The following is an 18,600-nucleotide window of genomic DNA, read 5'->3' as shown; positions in this document are numbered from 1 at the left end:
GTAGTAAGATCCGTGGAAAATGTATTTAAGGATGTAAATTGTAATGCTGGTCACGTGTTGACGTGTAACAGATCGAGATGTATGTGTTCCTGTGCTTCCTGGATTCAGATGACTGAAGCTTTGGCTTCACCCATCAATATTCCTTCCGCCCCGGAAAATCCTCCCAGCAATTCCACATCCTACCTCTCGGTAACAACACAGTGCAAACACTCAGACTGAGAGGGCTGCTGCATCACTTAGGACAACAGGTAAAACAAAAAGTCAGGGGCGTGATGCTCGCCATCCAACCTGATTAAAAGGGGGAGACGCAAAGAGATCTTCCCACTGCCCAAAGATCCTGATGGGACCTCTTCGCTGGAGCTGTGCTCTGTGTTTGCGAGCCATGGCATTTGTCTCCTGCAGGCTTTCCGCCACCCTGCCTACACTGAGCATCGGCGTGCCTGCTGCTGCTGACCATGGGGCTCAAGTCCAGGAATGGTGATGGCTCTGGCGATGCCAAGAAGCTGCGGGTGGGCTTCGCCGCGGAGTCGGAGCCCGGGGTGGTGGGACTGGGGCTGAGCTCCGGGGCGGACCGCGACGGCGCCTTGCTGCTGGATGGACGGGGCAAAGAAGACGGCAAAACTGGAGCCAAGGAAGGTCTCAGCCTTCTGACCAAACCCCTGCGCTACAGTCAGCCGAGCAAGAGGAAAGCGACCTACAGAAAACTGCAGAACTTTATCTATGATGCGCTGGAGAGGCCAGGAGGATGGGCACTGGTCTATCACGCCTTCGTGTGAGTACCGCTTGTATCCTCCTTGATATTTGCTGCTCGCCTTCATTTCTAGGCACGGCAGGGGGATTTCACTGGGATTTCTTCCTGTTTTGTTACAATGACCGAATCTCGCTTTGTCTAATCCTGAAATAAATCCTGACAATAAGGCATCTTTTCTCATTATTCCCGAAGTCAAGTCAAACGCAAACCTTGACAGCCATTCGTTACCGTTGGTTCTGGTTAATTTCTCATTCATTTACGTTGTTTTATTTCACTGATTTTTAAAAATTGTCTTTTTCCACGCTGTGTGTTTTTTGCTGTTGTTGTAGGATCCTGTGCAATTCCAGGTTAAATAACAAAAGCCCAATCTGTTTTGTTGCTGTAGTCTGGGTGCCAGAGAACCACACCTAAATCTGCTTTCGAGAAATTGGCCGTGGGTACGCAGTGCTGTGGAAGTTTAGCTGGCACTAGAACGCATCAGGGCATTGTTATTGGTCAACCTCACTACTGAATTCTCTTCATCTTGCTGAGTTGGAGATTATGTGAAGCTGTAACGCCGAGTCTACGATATGGGGTATCTCACAGATAGAGATATGTAATAACTGACTTCAACAGTTCCGCCTGTACTTCTAAGTTCATACATAAGTGTGAGAGAAATTGTATAGGTTGACTGCATTTTAAAAATCCCTTCATCTCATTTCGAGATGTAATCTGTTTTTTTTACAAGATCCAGTTTTCATTACAAAATCACCCCCCCCCCCCCCCCGCTTTCCAATGAGAATTGCTCGTGGATGGTGTACAGTGATTGCTGGAAATTCATGTTGACTCCTTTTACCCAAAGTAAAGTTTATCCCTCCCCTCCCCACCTTTCCCCATTTGTTTGTGTTGCGAGGAACGTGTCCTCTCATCATTCAGACCCCATTACCATTGCAATGGAATTAGTAATCTTGTACACTTGTTACTAATGTGCACAAGTGTACACTCTAATACAAGTATAGTCATAATATCATCGTTCTGAATATTAAGTGAGGAAGTCATACATGTGGGTGAAGTAGTTTCCCAGCCCCTTGCAACAGCCTGGTGATGTCATGACCCAGAGTGAAACTTAACCCTGTGTGTAGTCCATAGAACAAGATTCTGTTATATCATCTGTAAACACACTTGTGGATAATTAAAAATATATCATAATACACCATTTAATGTATTTATTTATTACATTTATGATAGGTATTTCCATCCATTTATTTTTGTATAGTTTGTATTTCAGTTTAGTAGTTGCATTATTTCAGAAAATGTAATGTAAATATGAAAACATTGAGTCGACGATGATGCAGTATGGTTTATGTTCATGGATGGAAAGTAAATCAAATTCATAAGCTCTTCTGTTTTCACCAAATAATTCTCTTGTGCAGAGCCCAAACCATGACTTCCATATTCCCACTCCCATCATGGCGTGGCACAGTGGTTAGCACTGCTGCCTCACAGCTCCAGGGACTTGGCCTTGGGTGACTGTGTGGAGTTTGCACATTCTCCCTGTGTCTGTGTGGGTTTCCTCCGGATGCTCCGGTTTCCTCCCACAGTCCAAAGATGTGTTGGTTAGGGGGATTTGTGGGATAAATGTGTGGGGTTGTGGGGATAGGGCAGGGGGTGGGATGGGTCTGTGTAAGATGTTCTGTCAGAGAGTCAGTGCGGACTCAATGGGCTGAATGGCCTCCTTCTGCACTCTAGGATGCTATGATTCTTCTATTCGCCTACACTCCCTATAAAGTGGACAGTGACTTTTTACATTTAAGTTATCTGTTAGTGGAGATTTGCACAATGTTGAAGAGGAAACTCTACAAATGTAGTTTCGTGGGATTGGCAAATTATTTTGTGTTCTCTTGACCTTTTGAATTGTAGCAGAATAAAGAACTCCCATGCTGTGTGATTCAGACTATAAAGTATGAATCAAATTTCTTCATAGCCAAAGGTAGATTGCAGTGGAAAGTTAATACTGAAGAATTTTCTTGATTAAGAACTTTATTTTATTTTCATTTAGTTATATCAAATCAAAATCCAATCAAAGTCCCAATCAGAGAGACATTACAGATCCAAGCTGACAAGACAGTCTTCTCCTTTCCTGTCCTGGACTAGATCTACATGATCCAAGCTGATAGGAGTAGGCATTGCAACCCTCCAGTGCTTGATCTCATTTGCATCTTAGCCAAAAGGCGGAGATGGCGTAGGACTTTATACTTTAAACAACTGCTTTGGCCAAATATCACAGCATTTTGTTCACCTCTTTAATTGGCTCACCATGCTGCCTTGGGAGCGACACTGTCTTGTTCAGTATTGCTACTTTCTGAGCCTCATGTGTTTTGTATTATTGCGTGTTATTTCACCTAATGTGACTCACCATACAATTGAGAGTGAAATTTCATCTACCATATGTCTGTATAAATAATCCAGATCTTTAGCTGCACCATTCCGTTTCACTGCTGAAACCACTTTATTCACAAATTCGACAATTTCACAGCTGATTCTAGATTACTTATGTAAATTAAACCCAGCAGTGGTGAAAACCATTAGACCCGCAGAGCTCCCCCTAGCCTGACAAGAAATCTCATTGTTTCCTGTCCTTCAGCTAGTTTTCTATCCAATTTCCTATTTTACCCTGGATGCATACGGATCCTTATCTTATGTAATAGAGGCATGAGAAAGAAGGACGTTATGATAAATCCAAACAACACTGTCAGCTGGATTATTGTGTTCAATTTTGGGCACCACATTTGAGAAGCTGTTTTCTTGGCAGAAAAGCCAGTGACCAGAAAGCATAGGTTCAAAATGATTGCTGATAGGAATAGTGACAACATGAGAAGTTTATTTTTGTCCAGTGAGTTGTGATTTGGTATGCAAGAAGTTTCTATAATAAATTTCAAATGGAATTTGGATAAATACGTGAAGAGGTTTAACTTAAATATAAGCCTCTTATATGGAACCTTATCAAAACCCTTTGGAAGTAACTATATCAAGAAAGCCCAATATCTAATTTTAACGTCCATAGATGGTGGAATTATTTACGTGTGACTTTTCCTTACTAAAGCCATGTTTTTCTTAATTCTTGGGTTATTTCTGTACAAGTGTTCCTCCTGCCTATCTCAAGAATGGGTTCCATTACTTTGACTCCTATACCAGTTAGGCTCATAGACAGCTAATTTTCTGGATCAGATTGGTTTCCCTTTTTTAATGTATGCTAAGGTTGATCAACATTGAAGCTAATTTCTTTAAAACCACTAAGTCTAATTGCTGCTTATAAATATAGCCTGAGGTTACTTGAGAGTTTCATTGTTGAGATAACTTTGGAAAATGCTCGGCTGGAGGTTAAAATGCTGGTTGCTATCAAACTGCATTTCACAGATTGTTATGCATCTCTAATGACTGTGCCATCTGGAGCGTGATGTCTGACTGGTGCTGACATAAGAACATAAGAAATAGGAGCAGGAGTAGACCATACAGCGCCTAAAGCCTGCCATGCCATTCACTGTCGATTACAACATATAAGTCAACCTGGTGTATAAGACTATCCCATTTTTCCAACTGCAAAAATCGTGATTTAGCATATACTTGTTTGCAAGCTGACCCATCGCATTTTTAACCATGGTGTGTTATACGCACATTAGTAATCAGTCTTGATTTTTCACACTAAAAATGCATATTTACATATCTTGTAACTGGGCGCAAAGGAGAGAGCAGTCAATATGGGCTGTGTTGCAAGGTTTAAGACACATCCACACAGAACATGAACGCCGAAGAGAAATGATTCTTCCAACAAAGCAAATGAAGCATGAAGCTGGTTTCAAGCTAAAAGTTGTAACATTTGCAAACTTGTCAAATATCCATGCTGCAGCAAGGGAACTCGATGTTAAGGGGAAAAAAAACTGGCGTGGGAATAGAAGATGCTCAAGGTCAAATGTGCTCTGAGAACGGGCCAGCCACTGGCTTGACCTTGAGAAGCATGTATCAGAATGGGTCCTCACAAAGCATTGAAATGGTTACATTGTCACTCGAAATGCAAAGCATATATCTATTTGAGTGTGCCAAAGTCAAATCTTGGATCCAGCAAAGATTTCAGAGCAACAGCTAATTGGTGTAGCCACTTTATGGAAGAAAAATGTCCAGTGTTGTGGCTATAGACCAAAATCGCTCAAAGAATATCAAAAATCCTCAATGCCAAAATTACCAATTTCCAGCAATTCTTCATCAGATAGTGGCAGAAACACAAGTACCCATCATGCCACATTGGCAACATGGATGAAGCGTCCATGAATTTCAATATACCAAGCAACTGAACTGTGGAGTGAAAGATTCAAAAACAGTTCTAATGAAAACCACAGGACGTGAGAAGACAAAATTCATGGTAATACTAGCCTGCATGGCTGATGGAATTAAATTAAGGCCTATGGTAGTTTTAAAATGTGATATCATGCTGAACATCAAGTTCTCTGCAAGAGTTTTTGTGCATGTTAATGACAATGGCTAGATAGATGAGGATGGGGTAAAGTTATGGGTTGATAATGTGAGGACCAGGCATTCTGGTGGTTTACATAAAGAATATGTATGTGGGACATATTCAAATCCCATGTAACCAGTGAGGTGCTTGTGAAGCAATTTTGCCGACACTGCAGCTACACCAGGGGGTCCAACATCCATTGTTCAACCTTTGGACGTGTGCCTTAAGTAGCCATTGATGTTTGTGCCAAATAGAATAGGCGGATGGTTGATGGAGAAAAAACTTCATAAAAAACTGGGAATATGCACATTGCCTTGCATGATGTTTTGTAATAAAACCGTGAATGCAATTAGTGTACAAAGTCAATCATTGATCAGATCACTGAAAAAATGCAGGATATCCGATTCAATGGATGGAGAGGAAGATGATTTATTGTGGAGTGATGGTGCTGAAAGCATCACATCTGATCCACACTGGGATCCCTACGATGATGCCATGGCCAAAGTGACTCAGAATGAAGTTGATGAACTCCTTGCATGAGATGTCAAAGGTAATGAGTTTGATGGATTTTAAAATGCTTTCAAAATGATACCTTTGCGCAAATAAGTTTTTCAATAAACTGTGCCACATTTATAATATGAATTATCGTTTTTTTTACATTTCCAAATGGCGCCCACTCAAACTGGTGGCTCACATTTTATACTCTGTGTACAGTCAACCCCCCATTTTTGGAATGATTTTTGGAGGCTTCAATGGTAGACTTATACACTGACATCCTCGGCAATAAGATCATGACGAGACCTTAACCTCAACTCCACTTGATTCACAGAGAGTTTTAAAATGTTTTGACCTCAGTCTAGACTACTCATGAAGGAGCAGCCGTGGCTTTGACATATGAAGTTAATATGCTACCTACATAGGCTTGAAACCGGGCAAATTTAATACTTCTAGTCTGGCATAAGCATTCATTAATTCTCTCATGATGTAAACCAAGTACTTCACAGACTGTGAGTCCTTAGAATATGACATTCAACTGCTAGATCCCCCAAACAGTCGGTGGATGGGTAGGGGGTGGTGAACAAAAGAGCAAATACATAGGCAAATTTCTGAGAAGCACAAAAACAATATAGTAGGATATTAAAACTGATGTGATTAAACCAGGATCGAAGCATTGTAAAAGGTATAGGCTGGTGGATCTCTTACCTTTCACGAGAGGTGATGGGAATGCAGCTTTAGAACTTTTGAGATCAGACGAGATCATCTGCTAAACCTCTTTTTATGGCTGAATAAGCTGAGTCTGGAGTTGTAAAGTCTGTCACAAGTACCACACGTTGTGTTGTCCCTTGATGGTGATGCTGACACCTTGTTTGTACAGCTGATTTGATTTGATTTATTATTGTCATATGTATTAGTATACAGTGAAAAGTATTGTTTTTTGCTTGCTATACAGACAAAGCATACCGTTCATAGAGAAGGAAAGGAGAGAATGCAGGATGTCGTGTTACAGTCATAGCTAGGGTGTAGAGAAAGATCAACTTAATGTGTGATAGGACCATTCAAAAGTCTGATGGCAGCAGAGAAGAAGCTGTTCTTGAGTCAGTTGGTACGTGATCTCAGACTTTTGTATGTTTTTCCCAATGGAAGGAGGTGGAAGAGAGAATATCCGGGGTGCGAGGAGTCCTTGATTGTGCTGGCTAGGGCCTGCTCAGGAGCTTCTGAAACCACATGTTTTTGTTGTTGTCGTGGTGGCAAATTTCTGTCCACACCTGGTTTCACCATTTGCATTTATCATGATTGTTGAAGGCTTTCATGTCTCTTCTTCTGGCATCCTTGAATCGGAGATATGGGCACTGTGCCAATCTGTGGTCATGGGCTGTCTCCCTGTGAAGAATATCCCATCCTGTGCACATACCCAAATTAACAAGGCCTCCTTTTCTTGATCAGCAGTAGCATGCTTGGTATGTTTGCCCTAGAAAGGATTGCTTCATTGGTGACTGTGTCTTTCCATGTGATGCCAAGGATGCATCATATTCATTGGTGATAGAAGTTATTAAACTTTTTTTAGTAGGTTGTCCAGGCTTCATTGCCTACATCAATCTGTTGATACAGGGCCTTGTAGATGAGGATCTTGGTCTTGTGGGTCAGTTTGTTTTCCATCCCTGTTCTGTTAGTTGACCAAAATTGGTGACTGCTTTTCCAATGCGTGTGCTAAGATCTTTTTCAGATGCAAAGTGTCAGTGGGTGTGTGAGAAAGCGAGTGAGTGTGAGCAGGGCCAGGGAGAGAAATCATGGGCCTTGGTACTTCTCCCATTTCCAAGCCTCTTATTCCTCCTTCCTCCTTTAACTCTTCCTCTCAGTTATGCGTGATATTATTCCCCTTTTGACATTCACCAAACGAACACAGGTCCAAGTAAAATGATATAGCCCATTGTTGGCATCTGGTTACAATTATCATCGATATACATACAGCATGAGTCATTAATAGTAAGAGTAGCAATGATATAAGAACATAAGAACAAGGAGCACGAGTGAACATTTCAGCCCCTCGAGCCTGCTCCGCCATTTAATACGATCATGGCTGATCTCATCTTGGCCTCAACTCCACTTCCCTGCCCATTCGCCATAATCCTTCAATCCATTACTAATTAAAATACTACTTCCTTAATTTTAGTCAATGCCCCGGCATCCACTGCACTCTGAGGTAATGACTTACACAGATTCACAACCCTTTGAGAGAAATGATTTCTCCTAATCTCTGTTTTAAATTTGCTACCTCTTATCCTAAAACTATGACCTCTCATTCTAGGTGTCCCACAAGAGGAAACATCCTCTCTACGTCTAACCTGTCAATCCTCTTTAGTCTCTTATATACCTCAATTAGATCTTCTCTTCTTCTTCTAAACTGTCAACAGTAATGGCCTAAACTGCTCTACCTGTCTTCATTAGACAAACCCCTCATTTCTGGAACTAATCTTGTGAACCTCCTCTGAAATGCCTTCAATGCAACTACATCCTTCCTCAAGTAAGGGGACAAAAACAGCGGACAATACTCCAGATGAGGACTCACTAATACTTTGTACAATTGCAGCACAGTTCCCTAGATTTTTACTCCATTCCTTCAGCAATAAATGTCAAAATTCCATTTGCCTTCCTTACTAACTGCAGTACTTGCCTGTGATTCATGCATGAGGACACCCAGGTCCATTTGCACTGAAACACTCTGAAGTTTTTCTCCATTTAGATAACAAGTTGCCTTTCTCTTTTTCCAACCAAAATGGATAACTTAATGGATCACGCTTATACATGTTAAACTCCATCTGCCAAATTTTGGCCAAGTCAGCTGACCTATTGATGTCCAGTTGTAAATTGGTTATTTGTTTTGTTGCAACTCACAGTACCACCTATTTTAGTGTCATCTGCAAATTTGGCTAAAGTATTTTCTATCCCTGTGCCCAAGTCATTAATTTAGATTGTAAATAGTTGGGGCCCGAGGACTGAACTCTCTGGCACCCCATGAGTTACATATTGCCAACCAGGAAAGGACCCATTTATCCAGACTCTCTGCTTTCTGTTGGTTAGCCAGTCTTCTATCCAAGTTAATAAATTAATCCCTAACCCCATGTAATCTTATCCTGTATATTAACCTTTTGTGTGGCACCTTATCAAATGCTTCTGGAAGTCCAGATACACTACATCTACAGCATCCCCATTATCCCCATTTTAGATTATCATTTGAACGGGTGTAAATTGAGAGAGGTGGGTACTCAGTGAGACCTTGGTCTCCTCATGCATCAGTTGTGGAAAGTAAGTGCGCAGATACAGCAAGCAGTGAAGAAGGCAAATAGTATGTTGACCATCATAGCAAGAGATTTGAGCATAGGCATAGGAACATTTTACTTCAGGCCACATCTGGCGTATTGTGTGAAGTTTTGGTGTCCTTATCTGAGGAAGAATGTTCTTGCTATAGAGGGAGTGCAGCAAAGGTTTACCAGGCTGATTCCTGGGATGGCAGGACTGTCATATGAGGAGAAACTAAGTTGTTTAAGATTATATTCATTGGAATTTAGAAGAGTGAGAGAGGATCTCATAGAAACGTATAACATTCTATCGAGTTGAGACAGGGTCGATTCAGGAAGAATATTACTGATTGGTGCAGGGTGGGGTGGTGTGTGTGAGGCGGGGGGGGGGGGGGCGGGGATCTCCAGAACTAGTGGTCATAGTTTGAGGATAAGGGGTAAACCTTTTAGGACTGAGGTGAAGAGAAATTTTTTCACCCAGAGAGTGATAAATATGTGGAGTTCATAACACAGAAAATAGTTGAGGCCAAAACGTTGTGTGATTTCAAAAAGGAATTAGATAAATTCTTGGGGCTTAAGGGATCAAGGGATATGGGGCAAGGTGGTATCAAGGTATTGAATTTGAAGATCATAATGAATGGTGGGGCGGGCTCGAAGGGCTGAATGGTGTATTCTCCTGCTTCTATTTTCTATGTATGTTTCTATGTATGTTACATTTTCGAAGACCTTTAGCAAATTAGTCAAACATGAGTTACCCTTCATAAAACCATGCTGACTCTGATGGATTGCATTTTGACTTTCCAACTGTTCTGTTATCACTTCCTTAATAATGGATTCTGCCAATTTCCCAACAACAGATGTTAATTTAACTGCTCTGTAGTTTCCTACTTTCTGCCTCCCTCCCTTTTTGAATTAGGGCATTATATTAGCATTTTTCCAATCCACTGGCACCTTTTCTGCATTCAGGAAATTTTGGATTATTACAACCAATGGATCCATTATTTCTGCTGCCACTTCCTTTAAAACCCTAGGATGTAGGCCTTCAGGCCCTGGAGACTTTTGTGCATTCAATCTCAATAATTTGCTCAGCAACTTTTCCCTATTGATGACGATTGTTCCAAGTTCCTTCCTTTCTGTTACCTCTGCATTACTGGTTACTATTGGGATGATACTAGCATCCTCCCTGTGAAAACTGAGGCAAAATACTGATTTAGTGTCTGTCATTTTTGGATTCCCCACTATTAACTCCCTATTCTTATTCTCCAGAAGACCAAGGGCCCTATTTTATCATTTTGATTCTAAGTGCTGGGCGGACTTGAAACTGGGAGTGTTTCAGATCCGACTTTTAGACCCGTTCTCAGGCGCCCCCATACGCACTCTGCCTGAAAAAATATCAGCAATTACAAATCCCCCTGCCAAAGCCTGTGGGTGGGGCTCAGCGCGTCCGAAATCCTGCTGCTCCGATCGGCACCTACAACTGCGCATGCGCAGAAAACAAATGATAGAATGCTGCTCCCCAACCACATCATGTCCGGGCTGGATAATGCCTCACCCAGCCCCCTCAGACATTACTCCACCCCCCCAACATTACTGACCCCCTTATCTCCCATCCCCCCCCCCCACTACCCAGACCAATCGTGGGCCCCTTCCCCCCCTCATTGATCACAGGCAGAGTGGCAGCAGCCCCCCCTTCCCCCTCATTAATTTCAGGCAGAGTGGCAGCGGACCACCCCCTTCTCCGTCACTGATCACAGGCAGAGTGGCAGTGGCCCACCCCCCTTCCCCCCCACCGATCTCAAGCAGAGAGCCGTTGGACCCACCTCCCCCCCCCCCACACCGATCTCAAGCAGAGAGCAGTCGGATGCTCGGCACTTACCTCCTCACTAACTGGAGCGTCCGAATCGGACTTTTGTAGAGCATGTCTGCTTTGCGCTGATTCTGGATGGGCAAACACAGTGGTAAAGGGGGAAGTGCTGGTAAGATTGGGCGTGCAGCCCATTAAGTCAATTTAAATGGATGCAAATGCATTTAAATGACCATCGCACCCATGAGCGCGGGCCCGATCATGGCCATTTTCGGGCCTTGGTAAAGGGGGAGTCAGAGCGGAGGTGGGCACAGATCACGCTACTCACCTCACATCCGACTTTACCAAGTTTTCTCGCCCGAAAACGGGCGCAACTTGATGGTAAAGTCAGCCCCCAACATTCATTTTCAATATTCTCTTCCCTTTTATGCATTCTTCTAGCCTTTGCTATCCTTTTTTATATTTTGTGCGAGTTTTCTTTCATAATTTATCTTTTCTCTTTTTATTACTGTTCTAGTAACCCTTTGCCAATCTTTAAAAGTTTTCCAATCTTCCAGCCTGCCACTGGCCTTTGCAATAGATTTTGTCTTCATGTTGTCTTTAACTTCCTTGTTTAGGCATGGATCTTTCTTCCCCCTCTTACAATCCTTATTCCTCTCTGGAATGTATGTTAGTTGGAAGGACATGACTATCTCCTTAAACATTTGGAAATGATCATCAACTATCCTACCGTTCAATCTTCCTGCCCAGTCCAGTAGGGCCAAATCTGTCCTCATGACTATGTAACTACCTGTAACTCCAGAACTCTAGCGTGGGGCTCCAGTTTCTCACCCTCAAGCTGAATTTTGAATTCTAACATACTATGACTACTCTTCCCTAGAGGTTCCTTAACTATGAGATCATTAATTAATCCCTTCTCATCACACAGTACCAAATCTGGAATAGCCTGCTCCCTGGTTGGTTCAACAACATATTGCTCCAAAAAACAATCTCTAATAGATTCAGTGAACTCTCTCTCAAGGCTACCCTTGCCAATTTGATTATTCCAGTCAATACGCATCTTAAAATCACCCATGATTATTGCCGTACATTTCTTACAAGCCCTCAGTATTTCTTGTTTATTCTGTGTGCCACTGTGGAACTACTGTTTGGGGATCTGTAGATTACTCCCACCAGGGGCTTCTTTCCCTTGCTTTTTTTTATTTCTACTCAGATTGATTCTACATCTTGATCTCCAGTGCCAATATAATTCCTCATTACAGCACTGATCTCTTCCTTTATTAACACACTAACATCACCTTCTTTCCTTTTTATTTATCCTTCCGAAATATTGAGTACCCTTGGATATTCAATTCCCAAATGCACAAAGCATTCAGAATAAAATTAATGAGTGAACAGCAGAAATAGAGGCAAACGGGTATGATTTGGTGGCAATTACTGAGACATGATTGCAGGGAAACCGCAATGCCTTTAAATTTGCTCTATTATCAAATTTCCCTACTCTTGCATGATTCCTTGGTGTAACGTGATGGGGTTACTTTCTGTGAGCTCGATAGGTGATCCCACCGCAACTATTAAACAAACCAGAAAGTACAAATTTTACTTTAGCAGCATTGTTCAATGCTGTTAATTTGACTGGAAAATATCCATTAGTTATTTATAACATGGTGCAGACAGTAACACTGATTTCAGTGATCACCTCAGCCTTCATTAGCATGTTCTGCACATTATACCAGATGGACATGGTGAGAGTAAATTCATATTTGGGAAAAGATTCAACATTTGCAGCTCAGATAATCTGCACAAGATTTTTTCCATTCTGTAGAACAGGTAGAAGATTTTCTCCTGATTGGGTGTGTGATATTATTCAATATAATTATTTTATACAAGGGGTGTAATTAGATTCTATTTTAGCAGGAATCTTACAGAGTAGAAAGATCAAATGTCTCCTGAACAACATAATGAAATAATGGAACAACAATGATAAGTGTTGGAGCCTTCAGGTGCCTCTGTGTGACACAATGTTTAAGAGGTCAGAGGACAAAGACTGAATGGGTTACAGCTGTATCTGTGTTTTTTGATCAGCAAGTGTGAAAACTCTGCTGATTTCTGCTTCTCGTTATGAAATATTTTCAATATCTACTATGCAACACAACTTTATCAAAATACTTCAATATCTCAAATCTCACAAATAGTGCCAAGATAAAGTGGGATAATGGGTAAGTAGACAAAAGGACAAGTTTGAAGTCAATAGAAAAGACACTTGACAATCAAGTGCAGTGTAAAACCAGTTACCGATCCATTATGAAACCATTACATATTGTAGAGGTGAGTACCCACCTCTCTCAGTCCAGTGCAGTGTAAAACCGGTTACAGATCCACTATGAAACCATTGCATATTCCTTTCTTGGTAGTTTCACCCCACAAGGCCCTCTCGGTAATCTTCCATTAGCAGCAAAATAAACATAACTTCCGTCATGATTCCGTCCTCTCTTCATTAGATAATTAAGGATGACAAAGGCCATCAAGCCCAGTTCAGCTCATCCATTCCTAGAATTATAGACGCACATATGTATTAGGAACAGGAGAAGGCCATTAGGCCCCTTCAACATGTTCTGGCGTTTGATAACATTGCTTACATTACATCAGTGACTGCAATTCACAAGTACTTAATTGGCTTTAAAGCTTCTGATTCCAACTTTCATATGAATTCCACCAAGGCCTACTTGGAGTGAGCACCACCGGGGACAAATGCAAGATTGATATTAGTTAAACCCAACTCTTTCGCTCGGCTGCAGCCTTCTCCTCAGGTTGATTGGCCATGCTAAAATTGCTCCTTAGTGTCCTGAGATGCGTAGGTTAGAGGGATTAGAGGGTAAATGTGTAGGGATATGGGGGTAGGGCCTGGGTGGGATTGTGGTTGGTGCAGACTCGATGGGCCAGATGGCCTGTTTCTGCACTGCAGGGTTTCTATGATTCTATGACCCTGCTTCACTGGCGACCAGGACCTGGGGCCTAGTCTGTCTCTTTCTAATTCTATTTCCTAAGCAAAAAGGCAAAAGTGGTTTTATTAGTTAGCTCTGTTGCTTGGCACTTCTTAATGGTTTTTTAAAAATTAATTACTCATTTTACAGATGATCAATTTATTGCTTTGATATTGTTTTTTTTCATGATGCCGTGACTTTGTTTTTGGAAATTCATGTTTAATGTTGTGCCAAACCAGATCACTGGCAGTTGCTACTGGGTTTCTTGCTGAAGGAGAATGCGAGGCTCACAAGAGTCTGATTGCTTTTTGGAGGGCTGGCAAAAGGGATTATTTTTGCTCCCATAGAAACAGGAAGTGTTGGAAATGATCAACATGTATGGCAGCATCTGTGCTGAGAAAAATACACCAGAATTCTACCGCCCCGTCCACCACGGAATCAGAGCGGGCGAGGGGTGGACAATGGAAATGTCCAGTGGCCTTGGGCGGGAATTTCCGGTCGCGTTCTAGCGAGGCCATAAAATCCCACCCATAGAGTTCAGCGACCCTTTGTCAGAACTAGTGGAATTTGTGGATCTGAAGCATTGACGCTGTTTCTCTCCACAGGCCCTGCTTGGCCTGCTGTGCATTTCAGCATTGCCTGTTTATTTTCACACTGTCAGCATCTGCGGTACTTTGCTCTCCTATTATTTATTCCATGCTGGGCATTTTAGAGTGTGGATACATTCAATTTAAAATTATAAAATATTTATCACTCAATGCAAAGTATAATTTTTTTGTTAACAAAGCCCACTTGTGTGGATGGAAGCAACGCATTATTGCAGGCAAATTTACTGGAAGGTTTTGCCACTTTTAAACTTGGAAGTGAAACCAGTAGTCATGCGCCAATAAAATATGTCACTATTAGTCCAAGATTCTCACTTGTACATAGAATTGTTGTTTGCAGCACTTGAGGTTTAAGCCTATTGGATGTTGCTGTCTGGATATTGCACAGGGCTAGATTCAAAGAAGGATATATAGCTAGATATTATGAATGACCGAATTGTGGACAAAGGTTGTAAAGCATATCATCCTAAGACCTGAGCTTTCAATAGGCTTTATAAATAGAGGCATAGAGTACAAAAGCCAAGAGGTTTTCTTAAACTTATGTGAAGCAATACGACTCCACTGTAACAAAGATTCCCAATTCTGGGTGCCAAAAGGATGCGAGGAGGAAGGTCAAAGGGGTCCATGAATAGTAGAAACACCAGGCCCCAGGATTTCTCTCCCTTGGCCAGTGTGGAGGTACATTCCTTCCATGTCAATAGGGAAAGCATAATCCTGTAGAACAGAGAAACAACCAAACAGAGTAAGGGCCGAGCTGGAGCTCTGTTTCACCAAATTCCTGATCTCAAAACTGTTGGAGTTGGAGCCATCATACCGACTGATGCATGTTATCATGGAAGGACCATGTGAGATGGCAAAGCTTGGGAGGACAGCTGGTTTTCTCTCGTATCTGGTAGATATTGAAGGCTTAGAAATCTTACACGCATGTAGGAAAACTTGTCTACAGTCAGTAAATAGCAAACACAGCAAGGAAAATGGCAAAAGCAAATTGTGGCGGATGGTGAAATTCTGGAATAAAAACAGAAAATGCAGGAAATACTCAGCACTTCAGGCAAGATCTGTGGAGAGCAAAGCTGAGGTAACATTCCAGGTCTGTCACTATTCACCAGAAGAGAAAAGGGCAGTCCTGGACTGAATTTAGGGAATAAAGCTGTGGCTGGAAAGGTTATCTGTGGGAAAGCATTTTGGCGGTAGTAATCATAATTCAATTATTCCAAGTGAAGTAACGGAAAAGGACAAAGATGAACCTGGAGTCAAAGTTGTCAACTGGGAAAAGCCAATGTTGCTCTGCCAACCTGTGAGTTAGCAAAAAAAATGAAGGAGAAACAGCGACTTATTACAAATTAGCATCAGAACAGACAGCTAAGAAGAGGATGGTGGAAATTCAGAACAAATGTGTTCTCAGAAATTGACAGGATGGGGCTGCCACATCTAGAACCCCCTGCTTTCCAGGAGCATACAGGAGAGGAATAAGCCTAAAAGAGAAACTGGTCAGATTCAGAAGCTTATAGTGCAGAAAATGCTCCCCTATCTAGATATCCTATATGGTGACATGTGGGAGTAGTGCTGAGATTGTTACCCTCCAGGCTCTATTCTTTAATTGATTGCTTAATTGCTGAAAGTTCATTTGCAGAACCCCAATTTAATTTTCCTGTGTTGCTGGTTTCACTTCTGGCTCTTCCACTGCTCTCTGCAAAATGCTTTGGCATCCACTGTGTGGTATGCCTATCCTGGCACCTGGGTGACAATGTACTATTTCAGATCCTTGGTTACAGCTACAAAAACACTGGCCTAATTCTCTGGCTGCGGCATCCATTAATACTGCTATGTTTCTGCACTTCACTTCCAAATGGCAAATACTTGCTTAACATATTTGTAAATAATAGTTGCACATTTTGTTGATATAGTTGTTGTGTCCTACAGCTCTTCATTTTTTGTAGTAGTGTGCCATTGTGTGTCCACACCATTTCTAAGCTCTAATTCTGTTGCGATTTTTATCGGAAAAATGAGTACGCTTTGATTTCAGTGCTTTTCTTCTCCATTAAGGAAATTGCATTGGTAAGTAGTTGCACTTTGGCATATTTTGTTAAAATAGGTGCAAATGCCTTGCCAGAAAATGCATTAATCAAAATGATCAAAGTAACACCAAGCAATTCCAGTGCTATGTTCAGACGCAGGGGAAAAACACATGATTAAAATTGAAATAATATAGAATCTCTCAGGAAGCTACGTAGAACGTGATACATTATCATGAATATTTTACAGACACTGGGGTGTAAATGGATTTTTTTTTCATTATTTATACATCCCAGTGTTCAGGAGATAATGCTTAAAATGTCCTGTGATGGCTCAGTTGGTAAGTCTATCCGCCAGTTAAGTGCTCAGCCTCCAGGTTAGGTCCCGGAAAAAGATGTGACAATCTTAACAGGATTGTGAAAGCAAGATGCGTCTTCACATATACCTTACTATACCCAGCTCTGAAAGACCAGTTTGAGCATTGTCGCCCTCACAACTACTTTCTCCTTTTGCACAACTTGTTGCTTTCTCTCTGCATCACACAATGTTAAGCTGTCCATACAATTAGTGTCACGAACAAAAATAAATCCTATTGTTCTTTTGGGAGAATGTTGAAAGTCTGTTGTATCCCAATTGAGGTGATGTTATCACCTTCAGATGTTACTATGACCTGACACATTTCATTGTTTGGTGGGATTGAGAATCTTTTGCATAACTTACTAAATATCAGCAATGCTTTTGTCTGTAATGCTAAGACCATGGCCTCAGAACTTGCCTCCAGTGAATATTACAAATAGGAGTAGCATTAAAGGGCATACTTGCCAAATACCTAGTCTAACTAATTGGAGATGAACTTGTACTGTTCAACAAAATTGATGGTAAAAGAGTGAAGTGGATTGTATTGCATCTTGCTGAATACAAGTGCTCAAAATCAAACTTGTATCAATATTTATACTTTCTCTTACCAGAAGTCTTTCTTTACAACCAGTGGTGAAACTCAACAGGGTGACAGCTGCAATGGACAGATTCCTTTTTGGGGGAAATCGCGGCCAATATTTCTCTGATATTTCTCCCCCCTAAAAAACAGTCATAATGGTGAGAACACTGGAGCGATCGGGACCGCAATCGTCCCACACAGTCATTTTTTGGGAGAGTGGCGAGTTGCACGCTATTTCTGGGAGCAGTGGGTGGGGAGTGCTGCTGAACACACTGGCGAGCCCGGATGCAAAGTGATCGGGTGCTATTTTGGAAGGGCGCCCCAATCTCACATTGCACTGTGCGTCTCCCCACATTGGGAGTCCCCCCATCAGCGGCATGTTTCCCCACCCCCTCCCCGACATAGATCACCGGCATCAGGCACTGGGACCCTCCCAACGGGCTCCCCTTCATGACACCTCCCACTTAATGTTGCACTCCCACATGACCCCCCTGCACACTCCCCCGAGTATGACCCCCCCTGCATAGCCCCCTGAGGGGATTAATAATGACACAAGTTTAAAAATCACATAAACTGCTATGAGAAAGTCAAAGGTCTTTATAAAAGTCTTCAAAGATAAGCACCAAGGCCTTTAGTCCGAGAGAATTCATTAAATCAGACATGTGGATCTGGAAGAAGGGAGTGAGATCCACAGACACTGACACAAACTTGAACATCACTGATAACTTGTAGCAATGATGAATTAGGTCAGCTAACATGATTAAATCTTCACGCTGATTGGATATTATAATTAAGTAAGAGAGGTGATTGTGATTGGTTTTAGTATCTGTACCTTATGAATGATGCAACCTTAATCAATATCTGTGAGTGGATAGAGATAACTCCGATACCATGATTGGTATATGCTAATTACTTGTAATCGAATTTGAAGCTATTACTGCTTGTGTGTTCCTGAATTATAATCTGAAATCTAGTGATTTTCCGGGGGCTTCACTATAGCTTGCATTAAAACAGCTGCTTAAGAAAACACTGTGTCTTGGTTTGGTTACTTGAAAGGTAAAGTTGTGATCAATTAAAGGCTGACATCAAAGCCCGCAAAAACCCTCCCCGCCATAGTCCCGTGTCATATGCCCTCATGTCATAGCCCCCATTCAGGCCCTGCCCCTTGACACTGCCCTGGCACACTGGCAGTGTCCAACTGGCAATGCCAGGGTGCC

General features: G+C 41.9%; 1 protein-coding gene across 1 annotated transcript in view; it reads left to right on the top strand.

Moving 5' to 3' along the window:
- The first annotated feature begins 455 nt into the window (after nt 1-455).
- The window catches only part of kcnq3 (potassium voltage-gated channel, KQT-like subfamily, member 3), a 328,352-nt gene continuing 310,207 nt past the window's right edge, over nt 456-18,600 (top strand). The window contains exon 1 of the mRNA XM_078217058.1: nt 456-772. Coding sequence (XP_078073184.1) covers nt 456-772 — 317 coding nt within the window. The remainder of the gene's footprint in view (nt 773-18,600) is intronic.

This window comes from Mustelus asterias, chromosome 7 (genome assembly GCF_964213995.1).
Source record: "Mustelus asterias chromosome 7, sMusAst1.hap1.1, whole genome shotgun sequence".
NCBI lineage: Eukaryota > Metazoa > Chordata > Chondrichthyes > Carcharhiniformes > Triakidae > Mustelus > Mustelus asterias.
The sequence above is the reverse complement of the archived record's forward strand: the minus strand, read 5'-3'. Positions and strand labels throughout refer to the sequence as shown.